This window comes from Macrobrachium nipponense, chromosome 36 (genome assembly GCF_015104395.2).
Source record: "Macrobrachium nipponense isolate FS-2020 chromosome 36, ASM1510439v2, whole genome shotgun sequence".
Taxonomy (NCBI): Eukaryota; Metazoa; Arthropoda; class Malacostraca; order Decapoda; family Palaemonidae; genus Macrobrachium; species Macrobrachium nipponense.
In genome coordinates, this window is record NC_087220.1 from 25,024,148 (window position 1) to 25,039,147 (window position 15,000).

At 36.5% G+C, this 15,000-nt stretch overlaps 2 protein-coding genes across 3 annotated transcripts in view; one reads left to right on the forward strand and one right to left on the reverse strand.

Moving 5' to 3' along the window:
- The window catches only part of LOC135203515 (uncharacterized), a 68,783-nt gene that overhangs the window by 27,243 nt on the left and 26,540 nt on the right, over nt 1–15,000 (reverse strand). The window lies entirely within an intron of this gene.
- On the forward strand, nt 1,834–6,183 carry LOC135203380 (uncharacterized). Its single transcript, XM_064233113.1, has 3 exons — nt 1,834–2,176; nt 2,335–2,718; nt 6,071–6,183. Exons 1-3 carry the CDS (start codon nt 1,834–1,836, stop codon nt 6,181–6,183), a joined length of 840 nt encoding a protein of 279 aa, XP_064089183.1.

Consider the following 15,000-nt stretch of genomic DNA (forward strand, 5'->3'; position numbering starts at 1 on the left):
AATCCTTGTTTGTCGACATGGACTTTGAAATAGATTTTATTTTTTCTAATGATTTTCAGCTCTCGCACAAATTTCAAATGCTTGAATGTCCATAATTTTTTATTCATTTAACGTAAACTAAAACAAAAGCTTAGAATTTTATATCTGGAATTTTATTGCTATCAGCATATTCTTATGTCTAGAACTTATAAAGGATATTAATATTGATTAATCTGTGTTAAATCAGCGTTTAAGAATTCCTTGTCAGGATAATAATAATAATAATAATAATAATAATAATAATAATAATAATAATAATAATAATAATAATAATAATAATAATAATAATAATAATAATAATAATAATAATAAATACTCAGAGGCTAAAGTGATCATAGGCTGGAATATTGGTTGTAAAAACTGCGCATTGTCTAATTATTTTCCCATCAGGAGAACTAATCATCATTTAGCTAAAACGTTTCCTTTACCCATTGAAGATAACGCAGCTAAATCCGGCAACTGGGTCACATTTCTAAGCTGATAGGATTAGGCGGAAGGAATCGCTCACAATGAGAAGTAATGGCCGCTGCAAAATCAAATTAGAGAGATGTGAGGCAGCTTCGTTGGATGAGACCGGAGAGAACAGGCGAAGATCTCAAGGCGGGAGGAATTATTGCTAGTACACAACAAAGGAAACTGCAAATAGCCTTTAGTCTTCAAAGTGAACAATTGATCACAAAAAAAAAGTAAAAAATCGAGTTTTATTGACAGAATATAATTCTGTATGGAATTATCAGTCACGGGTAATGAAACTCTCAGCCGCTACCCAAGAAACTTCCATCCATAACCCGAGGTAGTGCCAGGAGCACAATTATGGCTAAATTTAACCTTAAACAAAATGAAAACTACTGAGGCTAGAGGGCTGCAATTTGTTATGTTTGAAGATTGGAGGGTGGATTGGGCAGCATGCCAAATTGCAGCCCTCTAGCCTCAGTAGTTCTTGAGATCTGAGGACGGAGAGAGAAAGCCATCTCAATAGTTTTTTTTTACAGGGAACTAAAAACTACATTCTAGCATTATTCCTTATAAATACCAGTGTCACAATTTACTGTGTAGAAAGATTTCTGTTCTTTAATGCGCCGATGATAATAGGCCCTACCCAAAAACGGTTTTATAGCCAAGACTCACTGAATTACTGTTTAGAACCAATGGGATGCTGCCTACAGATCACCACGCAAATTACACTGTACGCATGTATCCCTAAAATAGTAAGATGCGAACAAAATAGGATTAAATCCTCAGCGTGAATTGATATTTTAAATTGACTTTTACAACAAAAAAATAAATAAATAAGTGAAATATTCTAATGATACTCAAGCGGTGGTGATTGTACACTATTAGCACTATTTCATAATTGAAGGCTATTAAATCTATTGGTAGCATACTTGCCTGATTATGGCTATATATTAATATATATATTATATATATATATATATATATATATATATATATATATATATAATATATATATATATATATATATATATATATATATATATATATATATATATATATATATATATATATATACAGTTTGGGTAAAAATGATTGACGCCGTCAATTATTTTGCCAAAAAGGGAAGCAACGTTCTCGACTCCAGTATTGGCTGAATTTAAATGTCGTAAAACACATCTCCTGGCAATCACGTACCCTTCATTTTCCCTCTCACAAACACCCGTCCCCCCTACCCTTGATGATGCGTGGGTGGGAGGCCTCTGTTGCCTAGTAAAATTACTTTGTGAAACCTGTTTCCACGCATAGTTACCTGTGGTTTTTGCAGTGTAGTGCTGGATTATGCCGGGTAATAAGCACATTACTGAAACACAGGTTGCTCAGGTAGTTGCTTTATACAAGCAAAAAGTGTCAACCTCCGAAAATGCTGCTAGTGTCGGTGTGACAGTCAGAACTGCCCAGCACTGGATTAAAAAGTTCAAGGATGGGGGCAAGAGGGCCCAACCCAAGGTTGGAACATCGACAGGGAGAAAGAGGAAACTAACCAACAGAGACCTCAGATTTCTTCGAATTGCTATTGAGAAGAATCCAAGGGCTTCCTCTAAACAGCTGAAGGAGCAAAACAGGAAAATCTTCAGTCATATCTGTGCCAGAACCCTAAGAAAGTACATAAAGGACGGCTTAGGTTACCGTTGTCTTGCTGCCAAGAAAAAACCACTCCTGACGAGGCGTCACATTAGGAATCGCCTTTCATATGCTAAGCATATGTTGAAGAATTTAACCCTCCAGCACTTTAAAAGGATCCTTTATAGTGACGAAGTCACATTCAGTGTGTCTCCTCAGGCCCTTCAAGGAAGGTTTACCGATCCCGTAGTAGTGACCCTTACTGGGAGAAGTACGTGAATACGACCACGAAGCACCCTGATTCTTTGATGTTCTGGGGTTGCTTTTCATACCACGACAAAGGGGCGTTGGTAACACTGCCCAAGAATGTTACTATGAACCAGTACAACTACTCTGAGCTGAACCAGTATAACTACTCTGAGCTGTTAATGGAATATTTGGTACTGTCAATGGTCAAATGTAATGCAAAGGTGTTCATGCAGGACGGTGCTCCTCGTCATAGGGCAAAAACAGTCACAGATCTCCTTAAATTCTGTAAAATCCCTTTTCTTGGTGACTGGCCTGGCAATAGCCCCGATCTCAATCCCATTGAGAATTTGTGGGGTATCATGAAAGCACAATTAAGGGACCGCGACACCTCCAGTCTCGAGAAACTAGAGAGAGAGGTCAGAGACATTTGGGAGAACTTTCCCTTTTAAAGAAACCATCCTTGAAAACTTAGCCAAGAGTGTTCCAGGACGACTTCAAGCAGTTAAAGAGAAGCGTGGGGGTCACACCAAGTATTAGAACCCTTAAAAACATCAATCAAGCACATCACAGCATCGTAGTGAATAAGTATTCCGAGGTATTGCGTGCATGCAGTAGGATCTATAGGATGCGTCAATCATTTTTACCCAAACTGTATATATACATCTACATATACATCTATATAGATATATATATATGTATATAATATATATATATATATTATATAATAATATATTATATATATATATATATATATATATATTATATTACATCTATAAATTATATATATAATAATATATATATATATAATATATTATTTGGTATATATTAGATGTTTGTGTGTGTGTTGTGCGTATATTTTTGTATTGTATATATATATACATATATATATATATATATATATATATATATATATATATATATATATATATATATATATATATATATATATATATATATATATATATATATATATATATATATATATATATATATATATTCATAGATACACAAATAGGCCATCTACTGCAAAACGAGAAACGGAGATGCAGAGCAATATCTGATACAAATTCCGACAAAAGAAGAACTGAAAAGACATGCGAACCTATGGCTTTCATGAAGTAAGTGCATGGCCATTCAAGCCGTGGTATTGTTTTACGAAAGAAAGAAAATCTCCTTCGAAGAACAAAAGGAAACAAAAGAGACCCCTAAATATGTCATAAACAGGCAGACGTAAACCCGAGACACAAAACCGGCAACTCCACAAAACTAAAGTAATTTTTTGTTCCCCTCGGAAGGACGAGAGGTAATTCGTATCTGATGGCAAAACTTTCCCCTCTTTTATGAATGCTTAAAGAATGAGCTGGGCAACTTGCGCAACAATAAACATTTATGTGGGTTTCGTACAAGGGATGGAGAGGATGTTATTGTGTTCGTCCTTTGGCTTGCGTATAGTCATTTATGACGCAAAAAAAATATATATATATGCAACAAAAGACACAAAGAATAACGCAAATATTTCTTCACAATTTGGGAGTCAAAGGACCAACTGAGTCGTTCATCTGATGGCAGCATTTCTCTCAAACATTCTGTTTGAAAAACATGCGCTCAAGAGTTCTTTAGTGGCCGACAAAAGCACATTGTTTAAATATATTCTCTCTGTCAGTACCGATTAATTAGTTCTGAACTAGAAGGCAATAAATACATTCTGGTGAATGCATGTATCAGGAATATATATCTTCATATATATATACATATATATATATATATATATATATATAAATATATATATATATTATATATATATTATATATAAAGCCCTAAGATCCTAAGTGCAAGAAATATGATGAAATTATGATATCCGGTAGCAGGAAACCAATCCCCGAATCCATAATCACGACGAGTTCACGTTGCGGGACATCACGATTTCAGTTTTGTCTGTGTTCTTGGTGTTTTTCTCATATTAGTTGGTAGCAGGAAGGCCTTTTGCATCATGGCAGAATATTTGAGAAATTCCAAATATAAATTTTTTACATTTAATTAATCTACGGGGTTCACACCTCTTATTATTCTCTTCCATCTTGCTATCCGCCCTTTACTAACAACTGTTTCATAGTGCAACTAAGATCTTTTCCTCCTTTTACACCTTTCAAACCATTAAGCGTTGAGTCTTTTTTCCTAAATTCTACATTCCATTCTATTCGTCTGTCTTACATGCATATTCTTGCTACGTGGACATTAAGAACCCCTAATCCTTATATGACTGTAGCCCAGTGTATCAAATCCGCTTCACCAACTCATAAAATGATATAACAGATAGGGCGGCGAAGACTTGGGGAAAAACATGAACTACAAGACCTATCATGAAGCATATATATATATATATATATATATATATATATATATATATATATATATATATATATATATATATATATATATATATATATATTGCTTTTGGGGATTTAGTTCTTATACGATTAATTTGCAACGAGATAATGTATAGAACCAGAATTAAACACTTAGACTGATGCTGATGACGAATTTCAGAGAATTATAAAGCTGTCATCTATCACGGGATGGTGTATGGCTGGAATTCACTGTTATATCATTTTATGAGTTGGTGAAGCGGATTTGATACACTGGGCTTGAGTCATATAAGATTAGGGGTTCTTAATGTCCACGTAGCAAGAATATGCATGTAAGACAGACGAATAGAATGGAATGTAGAATTTAGGAAAAAGACTTAACGCTATATATATATATATATATATATATATATAATATATATATATATATATATATATATATATATATATATATATATATATAAGTGTGTGAGTGTGTGCTTATACCCTATTCATATCTCAAAAGGAGGTAAAAAAAATGTCTCATGGTGCCCTCGGCAAAAAGAGCAAAGCGTAAACAGAAAAGAACCCAGGAAACATTTTAATTCTCTTATGGCAGTTGAAATTTCCTGCCGCCCAGAGGAAACTACAGCTGCTGTGATGGAGTGTGGAAAAAAAAATGAGGCCTTTAAGGACTCGCTGACAAACAGAATTCTTGAGCAGGAAATGTGGGGGTCGCTTAAGATGTCATGATAAAACGTAATTCATTATTTTCTTAAGTAGTATAGTGGGCTCCTCTGCGCGACCCGCAAAAGAGAGAGAGAGAGAGAGAGAGAGAGAGAGAGAGAGAGAGAGAGAGAGAGAGAGTGGAAATGTTTATCAGTCAGGTATACTTAAGAAACTTATATGTAGAATATTCAACAAAATTATATTAAAAGAGAAATACGATAGTCTTAAGCCCAGAGGTAGAAACAAATTAGTCACTTAATGGACCTCGTTAAGCTTTCAGACAGGGATCTGTATTAAACCCTTTTCATGATTTTGTCTCTGGGGAGATTCTAGATCAAAGTTTCATGTACTGGAATGTCGCATTATGAATATGGAATTTATTAGAATGATAATGTTTTCTACTCTCACTGTTTCATTGCGCTAAGAATATTTTTTTTTATTGTGTAACAAAATGTGTACTGGTTTGTTAGTTAATATACCATGATTTACTTTGTATTATTCAAGGTGAGAATTTCGATTATGATTTAAATTCTCTCTCTCTCTCTCTCTCTCTCTCTCTCTCTCTCTCTCTCTCTGTCTCCTTAACATCAATAAAGCTGAATCAAATAGTTTTTTTTTCTTTCTTTTTTTAGAGGAGGAGGAGGAGGAGGAGGAGGAGGAGGAGGAGGAGGAGGAGGAGAAGGAGGAGGAGGAAGAGGAGGAGAAGGAGGACAGCGCGCAGATGTTTTGCAGACACAACTGGTGAAGGTTTCCTGGGCGACCCTTCTTTATTGTCGTCGGTATTTTTTCTCCGTCTCGGTGATCACAGGCATTTGTGTGCAGGTGATCTGCTGCCATTTGTATGTGATTGCCTCCGTTGTTGTTGGTCTGGAAATGCCTACATCTGTCAGTTCTCGCCTGGAAAACGAGCAGAAGGCGGTGCGCAGGCGATACGAATGCCAGTGTGCTACGCAGGGCTTGCCAGTGAAAAGTAGCTTCATTTCATGGCTTCGGTTTACGTCTCTGGAAGGTATTGCGCCGCGTTTTACTTGTTTCTGTCGGCTTTTGCTGCCACCTCCAGAATGCAATGAATATGTGCATGAAAGTTTCGCACATTTCTTGTACAATGCCGACCACCTATTTAAATTTTAGTGGTGGCCTGTGTACTTTTTCCACGGCTGGGTACAGGGTTAGGCTAAAGATTTAAAACGCTGAATACTGATTTATTACCATCACTTATTCAGTGAATTCCAGCCATACACCATCCCGGGATAGATGACAGCTTTATATATCTCTGAAATTCGTCATCAGCACCAATCTAAGTGTTTAATTCTGGTTCTATACATTATCTCGTTGCAAATTAATCGTATAAGAACTAAATCCCCAAAAGTCATATGAACTGGTACTACATGGTGGGGCTAAGTGCCATCATTATTTTTTGTAGTCAGAATACCCATTGTTGAAGGCAAATCCAGCTAAGGCAGGATTGACAGTATCTTCTTTCCCACTGTTATCCCTACATTAAGGGGTCGGTTTCTTGATGCACTTTTCCTTACATCAGGCATGGATTATAGTTTGATAAAGGGGTTCTTACGACCGCATGCTCTTACTGTAAATAACCAGAGTTATTGGCGGTGGGCCTCACCTTTGACTAAAAAGTCCACCTGCAGGGCAGTGGTTTCCACAGTTATTGGCAGTGGGCTTAGACTTTTTCTAAAAAGTAAGACTGCAAGGCAACAGTTATTGGTGGTGGGCCTAGCTTTTTACTAAAAAGTAAGACTGCAAGGCAGTTGCTATCCTTTTAATTGCCTTTTATGTCACACAGGACCTACGGTGGTAGCATTCTTACACCCCTACCACAGGGTGTGCAGGATTGACAGTATAAAGGCATGTGGGTCAGTAATCAGGGCAAACTTAGATGAGCTGGAAACTACTATATACAATAATTTGGGAATTATGGAATGACCTTGTAAATTGTTGTGAAGAAAGTTATATTTATCGAACTATGCTCTTAGCTATTCAGGTCACATAAGGCAGATGGCTATTACTTCTTACTACCTTCAAAAGTTATTGTTTTGACCCACGATCACCAGCCCTGGCAAACTGAGGGAGGTAGTCACAAGATGACTACCTAATCATTTTGAAGAGGGCTGCCTAAAGGACCTTCCTACAGTCCACAGGGGTGAAAGATTATAAAGAGAGGAAGAGGAGGAAGATGAGGGAGAGGAAGACAACGAGGATGAGGAAGAGGAAGACAACTAGTAGGAGGAAGAGGAAGAAGAGGTTTAGTGGTCTTCCTTAGGCACTCCAGGTAGCCTTCCTTGAGTATTTGATTGTGGCTAAAGGTTCTTGCCGAGCATCCCCAAAGGAATAGCAGCAATCACTCTCTAAGCATATTGCAGGTACATAAGCAGAAACACAGACAGAATCTTGTGAGCAAGTCAAAACCACTTCAACAGGTGCTTGAAATACCACCTCTTAGCAAGAACCTTTGCCCACAACCACATGCTCAAGGATGGCTAGCCTGGAGTGCCTTGGGAAGATCACAAAACCTTCAACGACCCCTTTCTCTGGTATTGTCTCAGTGTCATAATATCAGTTACCAAAGTAAAGGGGAAAGGTAGAGAGATGGGGGTTGGGGGTAGGGGGTTGGGGGGGGGGGGGGGGGGGGGGGGGGGGGGGGGGGGGGGGGGGGGGGGTAACAGCATATTTCAGCACCATGCATAGTCAAGAAGCTTGATCATAATACAGTTTACTCTTACCCTCCACCGTGGTGGGGGAAGGTAAGAGGTCTGGTCCAGAGGAGGGGTAGCGGCAGGGTAACACACAGGATGGGGATGAAGAAATAGCTTCAGTGTGTTACCATAGTAAGACACCAACAAAGCCTTCTTTACCTTCTTCCTCTTCAAAGCATGTCACTCCTAATGTGTAGATAAAAAAAACAATAGGCACAAGCCAGAGACAAAGAACACTCCTGGCCTCTGCAAGACAATCACAAAGTGTGAGGGTCAACTGCAACTGTAGACATGAAACACATACATATTCGATCACACCCAGGACACCATTCTTATTCAGAGAACAACCATCAGGCGCCATCATTTCAAACACGAGCACAGGCTACTATCATAAATCACTCAGACGCAAGAAGTAGTAGTTTTAGCGACAGTCAAGGTAGACAGCATGATAATTACATGTACACGGTATGCTAGTCAATGGAAAACAGATGCTTCTTCACAGATATCGGCACGATTGGATTGGTTACCCACAATTGCTACACAACTGCGGCCAAATGTGAAAATCATATTACTAAGTTTCAACAATCTGACCAGCTGTTGCTGAAGGAATCCACAAAAAACATTGAGTTTGTATCCTCGCACCAAAAAATTGAAGTTTTAGATCACCTTCAACAGACCAGATATTGATACAAGGATGATGAAGTTTGTAGGACACATGACCATCTTAATTAAAACTGTTACTATAGAGAATGTATATCTTTATGTGCTTGTCTTGGTGGAAAACGCCTATAACAATTTATTGTGGAAAAACTGGAATTTAAAAAAGCAAATCCTGAAGATCTTTAGCAACATGAAGATTAAGAAGACATGCTAGGCTGCAGCACAGCAGACTAATTTCAAATCGTTTAGTGACCTTTTTGCCAAAGGATCCTAATTGCAAAAACTCAATATGCAATGTAAGCAGATTTCTTGGGAGCAATCGTATGTACTTCATCATAAATAGAAGCCAATAATTCACGAACAAAAGGGAATTCATTAGCACATTATCATGTGTTTGATACTTTTAGTGAGAAAACAAAGATGCTGTGAATATTAAGTGAATTCACTACTGCAAGGGTTGGGTTCTCAAATAGGAGTTAATGCCACTTTGACATGAGTCCGCAAAATTTAACAAATATAATAGTGGATGCAGCAACTTGGTAAGAACTCAGATCAGTGGTCATCTTACAGCACTGAATGAGCAATTCAATTTGCACTTCACTGATGTCGACACTGATACCTGGGACTTGGTTCGGGATCCTTTTGTTGCCAGTTCATCAGCATGTGGTCTCGGTGCAAAGGCAGAGGAAGGACTGTCTAGCGATGGAAGCCAGTGGTCAGATTCTGTCTAAGAGCACATGAAGACTTTTGGGCTTCTATTGAAGAGGAATATCCTGACCTCTTTGCTACAGCATCGAAGGTTTTGCTTCCATTTTTCACTACTTATCTCTAGGACTCATCTCTCTCAGCTCTGATAGCCATGAAATCCAAGTACAGGGAATTTCATGGTTGCCTATTTTTCTCTGGATTACATATTATTTAAATTGCTGTCTTGTGTGTTGATATTATCAGAATTGGAACTTGAAGATGGAGTTACACTTACTTCGTTGTCTGTGTATTTATAGCTTTCCATGAATGATAATATAAGGAAATAGTGTGTATGTATAATATATATATAATATATATATATATATATATATATATAAACTTTATCACTTACACAATTGTTCTGTGAAATAATGCAATCACTAACAGATCTCATTGAAAGTGGATGGTATTGAGTGGAGATATTTATTCAAAAACAGTTGCAAGCTTTCCTGGACGAAAAAACTTCATTGTCAAGTATCCGTGCAATGACTGGATACATAGTCCAGCTGTATTTATATCTGTGTGGGTGGGGGAGAGGATTAAAGTCCTTAGTCCGGTAATTACCCTCCTTCTATATGACCCCGCCTTCGTGACCTTGACCTTCCCCTGTCTGGCGTCCATCCAGGTGTCCAAAATCCGTGTGGTTTCTCGTGATTTTGTGTTTCTTTTCTATAGTAGAGTTTATTATTCTTCTTGATAAGCTGTCTTCAAATCTGTTTCCTGTGTTTCTTGCCATTACATTGTTTGTGCACTTTATGAAGGCATTCTCTACAATCAGTTTGGCCGTTTTCTTTGTGTTCCTGTACGCAAAATTCATATTTTGCCAATGTATTTTATGGTCTTTTTCCTTACGGTTTTTGGTGACTGCCGACTTCTGATTATAATGCCTTATGTTCTGTATGTGTTGTTAGCTTCGTTCTTTGTATGAATTGCTGCTTTCGCCGGAGTAACACTCTTCACTGACTAGACACGCTGCCATATATAACCTCCTTCTTTCCTCTTCCCCCTCTACCAACTTTTTATTTCTAACTAATCTGGGTTTAGTACCTGAAAGGCATCTAAAACATAACATGAACATTAAAGATGAATTATCTAAAATTAACGTAAAAGATTGTAAAATTGCAAGTTTAGATGTAACTTCCCTGTTTAACAATTTACCAGTCAAGAAGACGGTGGAAGTAATAAAAGTGAATATGGGGGAAGGGGATTTAGAGATGTGACTGAGATCATGACCTTTTGATAAAATTGTTGTCAGCAGCCCTCAGTGTCAATGTGTTAAAGTGGGGGCGAAAACCATCACATCGAAACAAATGGTGAGGCTATGGTTTCGAGTCTTTCCCCGATCTTGGCTAACATTTTTACGGAATGGTTTGAAACGGAAGAGGTGGGAAAATTAAATAAAGTGAAATTAAACGTCATCAAATGGGTAAGATACGTGGATGACATCTTGATTATTTATAAGGGAGAAAGGGGAAAACTACTCAAGTTCGTAGAAAACATAAAAACTAAATAAGCAAATCAAGTTCAGAATAGAAGAGAAGGAGGGAGAAATCTTTCTTGGACATATTGGTAAAGAGGGAAAGAGAAAGTTTAAGATTTAAGGTACACAGGAAGAAGACGCACACCAATTCTTACATATACATATATTCTCTAATCATAGGAAAGAAATTAAATGCGACTAATGACAGGGTTGACCATTGGGGCTTATAGGATTTGCAGTCCTGAATTCATGAATGTAGAGCTGGAACACCTGAGGGAGAGTTTTAGGAGTTTAGGATACCCTAATTACTGGTGGGAACGGGCACACAATAAGACAAGGAAAAACTGTTTTGGGGAGGGAAGGATAGGATTAAACCCATCAACAGAGCTAGATCATTTTAAACTGATGGGAAGTTACAGAAACACCATTAGGAATGGAATAATTATAAACAAAATGTTGATAGAACGGGAAGAGGCAGACTGCGCTTATATATGGCAGCGAGTCTAGACTGTGAAAAGCGTTATTTTGGCAAAAGCAGCAGCAGATCATGCAAAGGACACACAAATCATAAGACACTATAATCACACGTCGACACTCGCCAAACACTGTTGGGAAAAACACCATGAAATATACGTTGGGATAATATGAATTTTTTGTACGTGAACACAAACACAACGGGCTTGAAGACAGCCTATCAAGAAGAATCATATACATTCTGCAATAGACAAGAAATGCAAAAACAAAAAAAATCACACGATCATGAACACCTGGATGGATCGGCAGACATAGAAAGGTGAAGGTCACGAAGGCGGGGCCATACAGGAGAAGGAGGTCAATGACATGAATAAGAACTTTAATCCTCTCAACCGCCCCCACACAGGCGCCCCCCCCCCCCCCCCCCCCCCCCCCCCCCCCCCCCCCCCCCCCCCCCCCCACATCACAATGAGAGTTTTTTTTTTTTTTAAGCGCCGATAAAGTAGTATTTCATTATCAGTAAGGTTAACTAATATAAACTAAAACTATTCGCATGTAAGGTATTAAGAAAGTGAAAGTAGATCTACAAATTTATAAATTAAGAATGATAAATAAGTAGTACACCCAAAACAGAACCTAGATATATTATAGGTTATGAATGATAACTAGGTTCAGCAAAGACGAAACCTAGATAAATCTATACCTTGGTATTTAAGATGTTACTTCTCTCAGAAAATCTGTGAAAGTTATTGCTTCAGAGGAAATTGAAGTAAATTTCTTATGTTTAGTTTGCGAGTAACCATTCTACTCACGTTGAACATAGCATGATTGCCATATTTTGGTTATTTACAGGTTGGTCCGAAAGTCTTGTTACCCCCACCAAAAAGTACCAACAATAGAAGTACAACTATTGCAATAATATAAAATACATATCCTATATTCAGTTTATTCTCATTACCCCTGAATATTTAAATTTTCACTATTTTTTTCCTAATGTTGTTTAATTTTTTTTTTCTTATTTCAGATTGCTAACAGCAAATCAACCGAATGCAGTACATCTTCTCTATTACTATATTACTTGTTCTTCTATTGTTTCGTTGTGTTCTTATTTAATTCTATTGTTCTTATAGTGAATAAACTGAATCAAGGATATGTATTTTGTAATATTGCAATACTTGTATCTCTATTGTTGGTACTTTTTGGTAGGGGTAACAAGACTTTCGGACCACCTTGTACATTGTTCATCAAGCGAAGGGTATACGTAATGCTGAATTCCTCGAGTTTTCTTTGGAATATAACAGGCTTAGTCAGATGAGAGTGTCTTATTCAACTTCTGAAAGGTATGATGGTTAGAGGTACTTTTCAATATACTCAGATTAACCTAACCATTACTTATTTAATACATAATGAACTGTTATTGTGAGATGTCCATTGCTACATTCTGGTTGTTAGATGCTATGAAAAAAACACAGAAACTGAGCTGAGTTATAGGAGGAATATCTGTAACAATTACTGCTAGAAATAAGGGTAGATCACATATCAGAAAAGGAGAAGCAAAATTATGGGATACATATCCATATTATTACAAAAATTTTCTTTCGCCCAAGGGACCATTTTAAATATATCTCCTCTTTAAGCAACGAAACAGGAAACAATTAATGTCGGGATGGTGACTGGTAGTCGGTCAATATATATAAAAAAACCAGATGCAGTTTGTTACGCGCAGCTTTGATTAAATCCTAATTTGATAAGAACAGCCAGAAGTGGACGTTATCGTCGGTTTTCTCGTTCATTTCACACGTGATTTGAGCCAACTCACACAAGGAGGTATTTCTTCACGTGATAAATTGTCCCCTGATGTCACAAGTGGCTATTATATGACAGCCAATGTACGCCAGCTAATGTAAGCTGTAAGAAATTATGAGAGCTACATCATAAATATTTGAGGAAAATGATGACGCTTGTTCCTTTGTTTCTCCACATTATTTATTTTATGCCACCAGCTGTTGCTACTATTAGCCAGTGAACCCGTATAACTGAAAATGAAAGATAAGAATAAAAGTGATAAAAAATAAAGTTATTAAAAACAGTTTTCTGAGAACAGATCATGACGACTAGCCCTGCAGCTATACGGAACTGGTTCGTTTAGCTCAAGTGAGAATCCTTAAGGGCCTCCTACAGCAGAGGTTCCTCCTGAAAGAAAGGAGAATGTCTGACAACATTTCTTTTCGATTTTCCACTTGAAATGATATCTAGAACGTTCACTGTTCGGCTACAGCAGCCAAGACTTGAGCATTACAGCTTCTCAGCGAAATCGCTATTTTCTGATGATAGCCTTTATTCAGCCTAAGGTTAAAAGTGTCAGCATAAAAAATATTTATATAGAAGGACAGCAACAGTTAAATCCTTTTTCCTTCAGAAATTTGGCCTTAAAGATAAGAATTAAAGATAAGAATAAGTTTGCCTTGCGTGTGTCTATATGCATGTAGTGTAATTGACACGAAAAAAGAAGCAATATCTATCTATCTATATTTCTCCCTATTTACACATCTATGTGTGTATGTGTGTGTGTACATACGTGTGTGTGTGTGTGTGTGTGTCTAAATGTCAATAGAAATGACAAAAACAAAGACGTTCTTTTACAATAACCTTCTCTCTCTCTCTCTCTCTCTCTCTCTTCTCTCCCACACGCACACACACACACACACACATACACACACACAAACACATCACACACATATGATAATATATATATATATATATATATATATATATATATATATATAGAGATATATATATATATCTATAGTATGATATATAATATATCTATATATATATATAATTATATATATAATATGGTAATATATATATATATATGTATATATTATGCGTAAATTATTATAGTGTGTCTATATAAACATAACATTACATACAATTATAATATATTATATATAAATATATATATATTATAATATAATAATATAATAATATATATAGTAATGTTATATATATATATATATATTATATATATTATATATATAATATATATAATATATATATACTAGCATATATTTAACATGTGGTGCTTTAAAAAATTCCCAAATATGTCGTTTAATATACATACTTTGACAGCGGGCCCGTCTCGACATCTCAGCGGAGATTGCCTGTTTTTTTTTCTTTCTTTCTTTTTTTTTTTGTGTGTGACGCTGCCTGTAGAGTGTGTATTGCCGCTTGGGTGTTGTTATTGTTCTTGGTATGGTGTCTGTTTAATTATTATATAATATTGTTGCTGCGTGATTTTGATATTGATACTGTTTAGATGATGTGTCACTGTATTCAGTGCTGTTTGTTTTATATAATTTAATTGCTTTCAGTTATGTAGTTTAGGTGTAAGTTTCATGCATTTTGATGTTGCTATTTGTTGTTTTGTTAAACCAATGTATATTGTTCGTGTTATTTTAACTATGTTTTATTGTAAATTAACTTG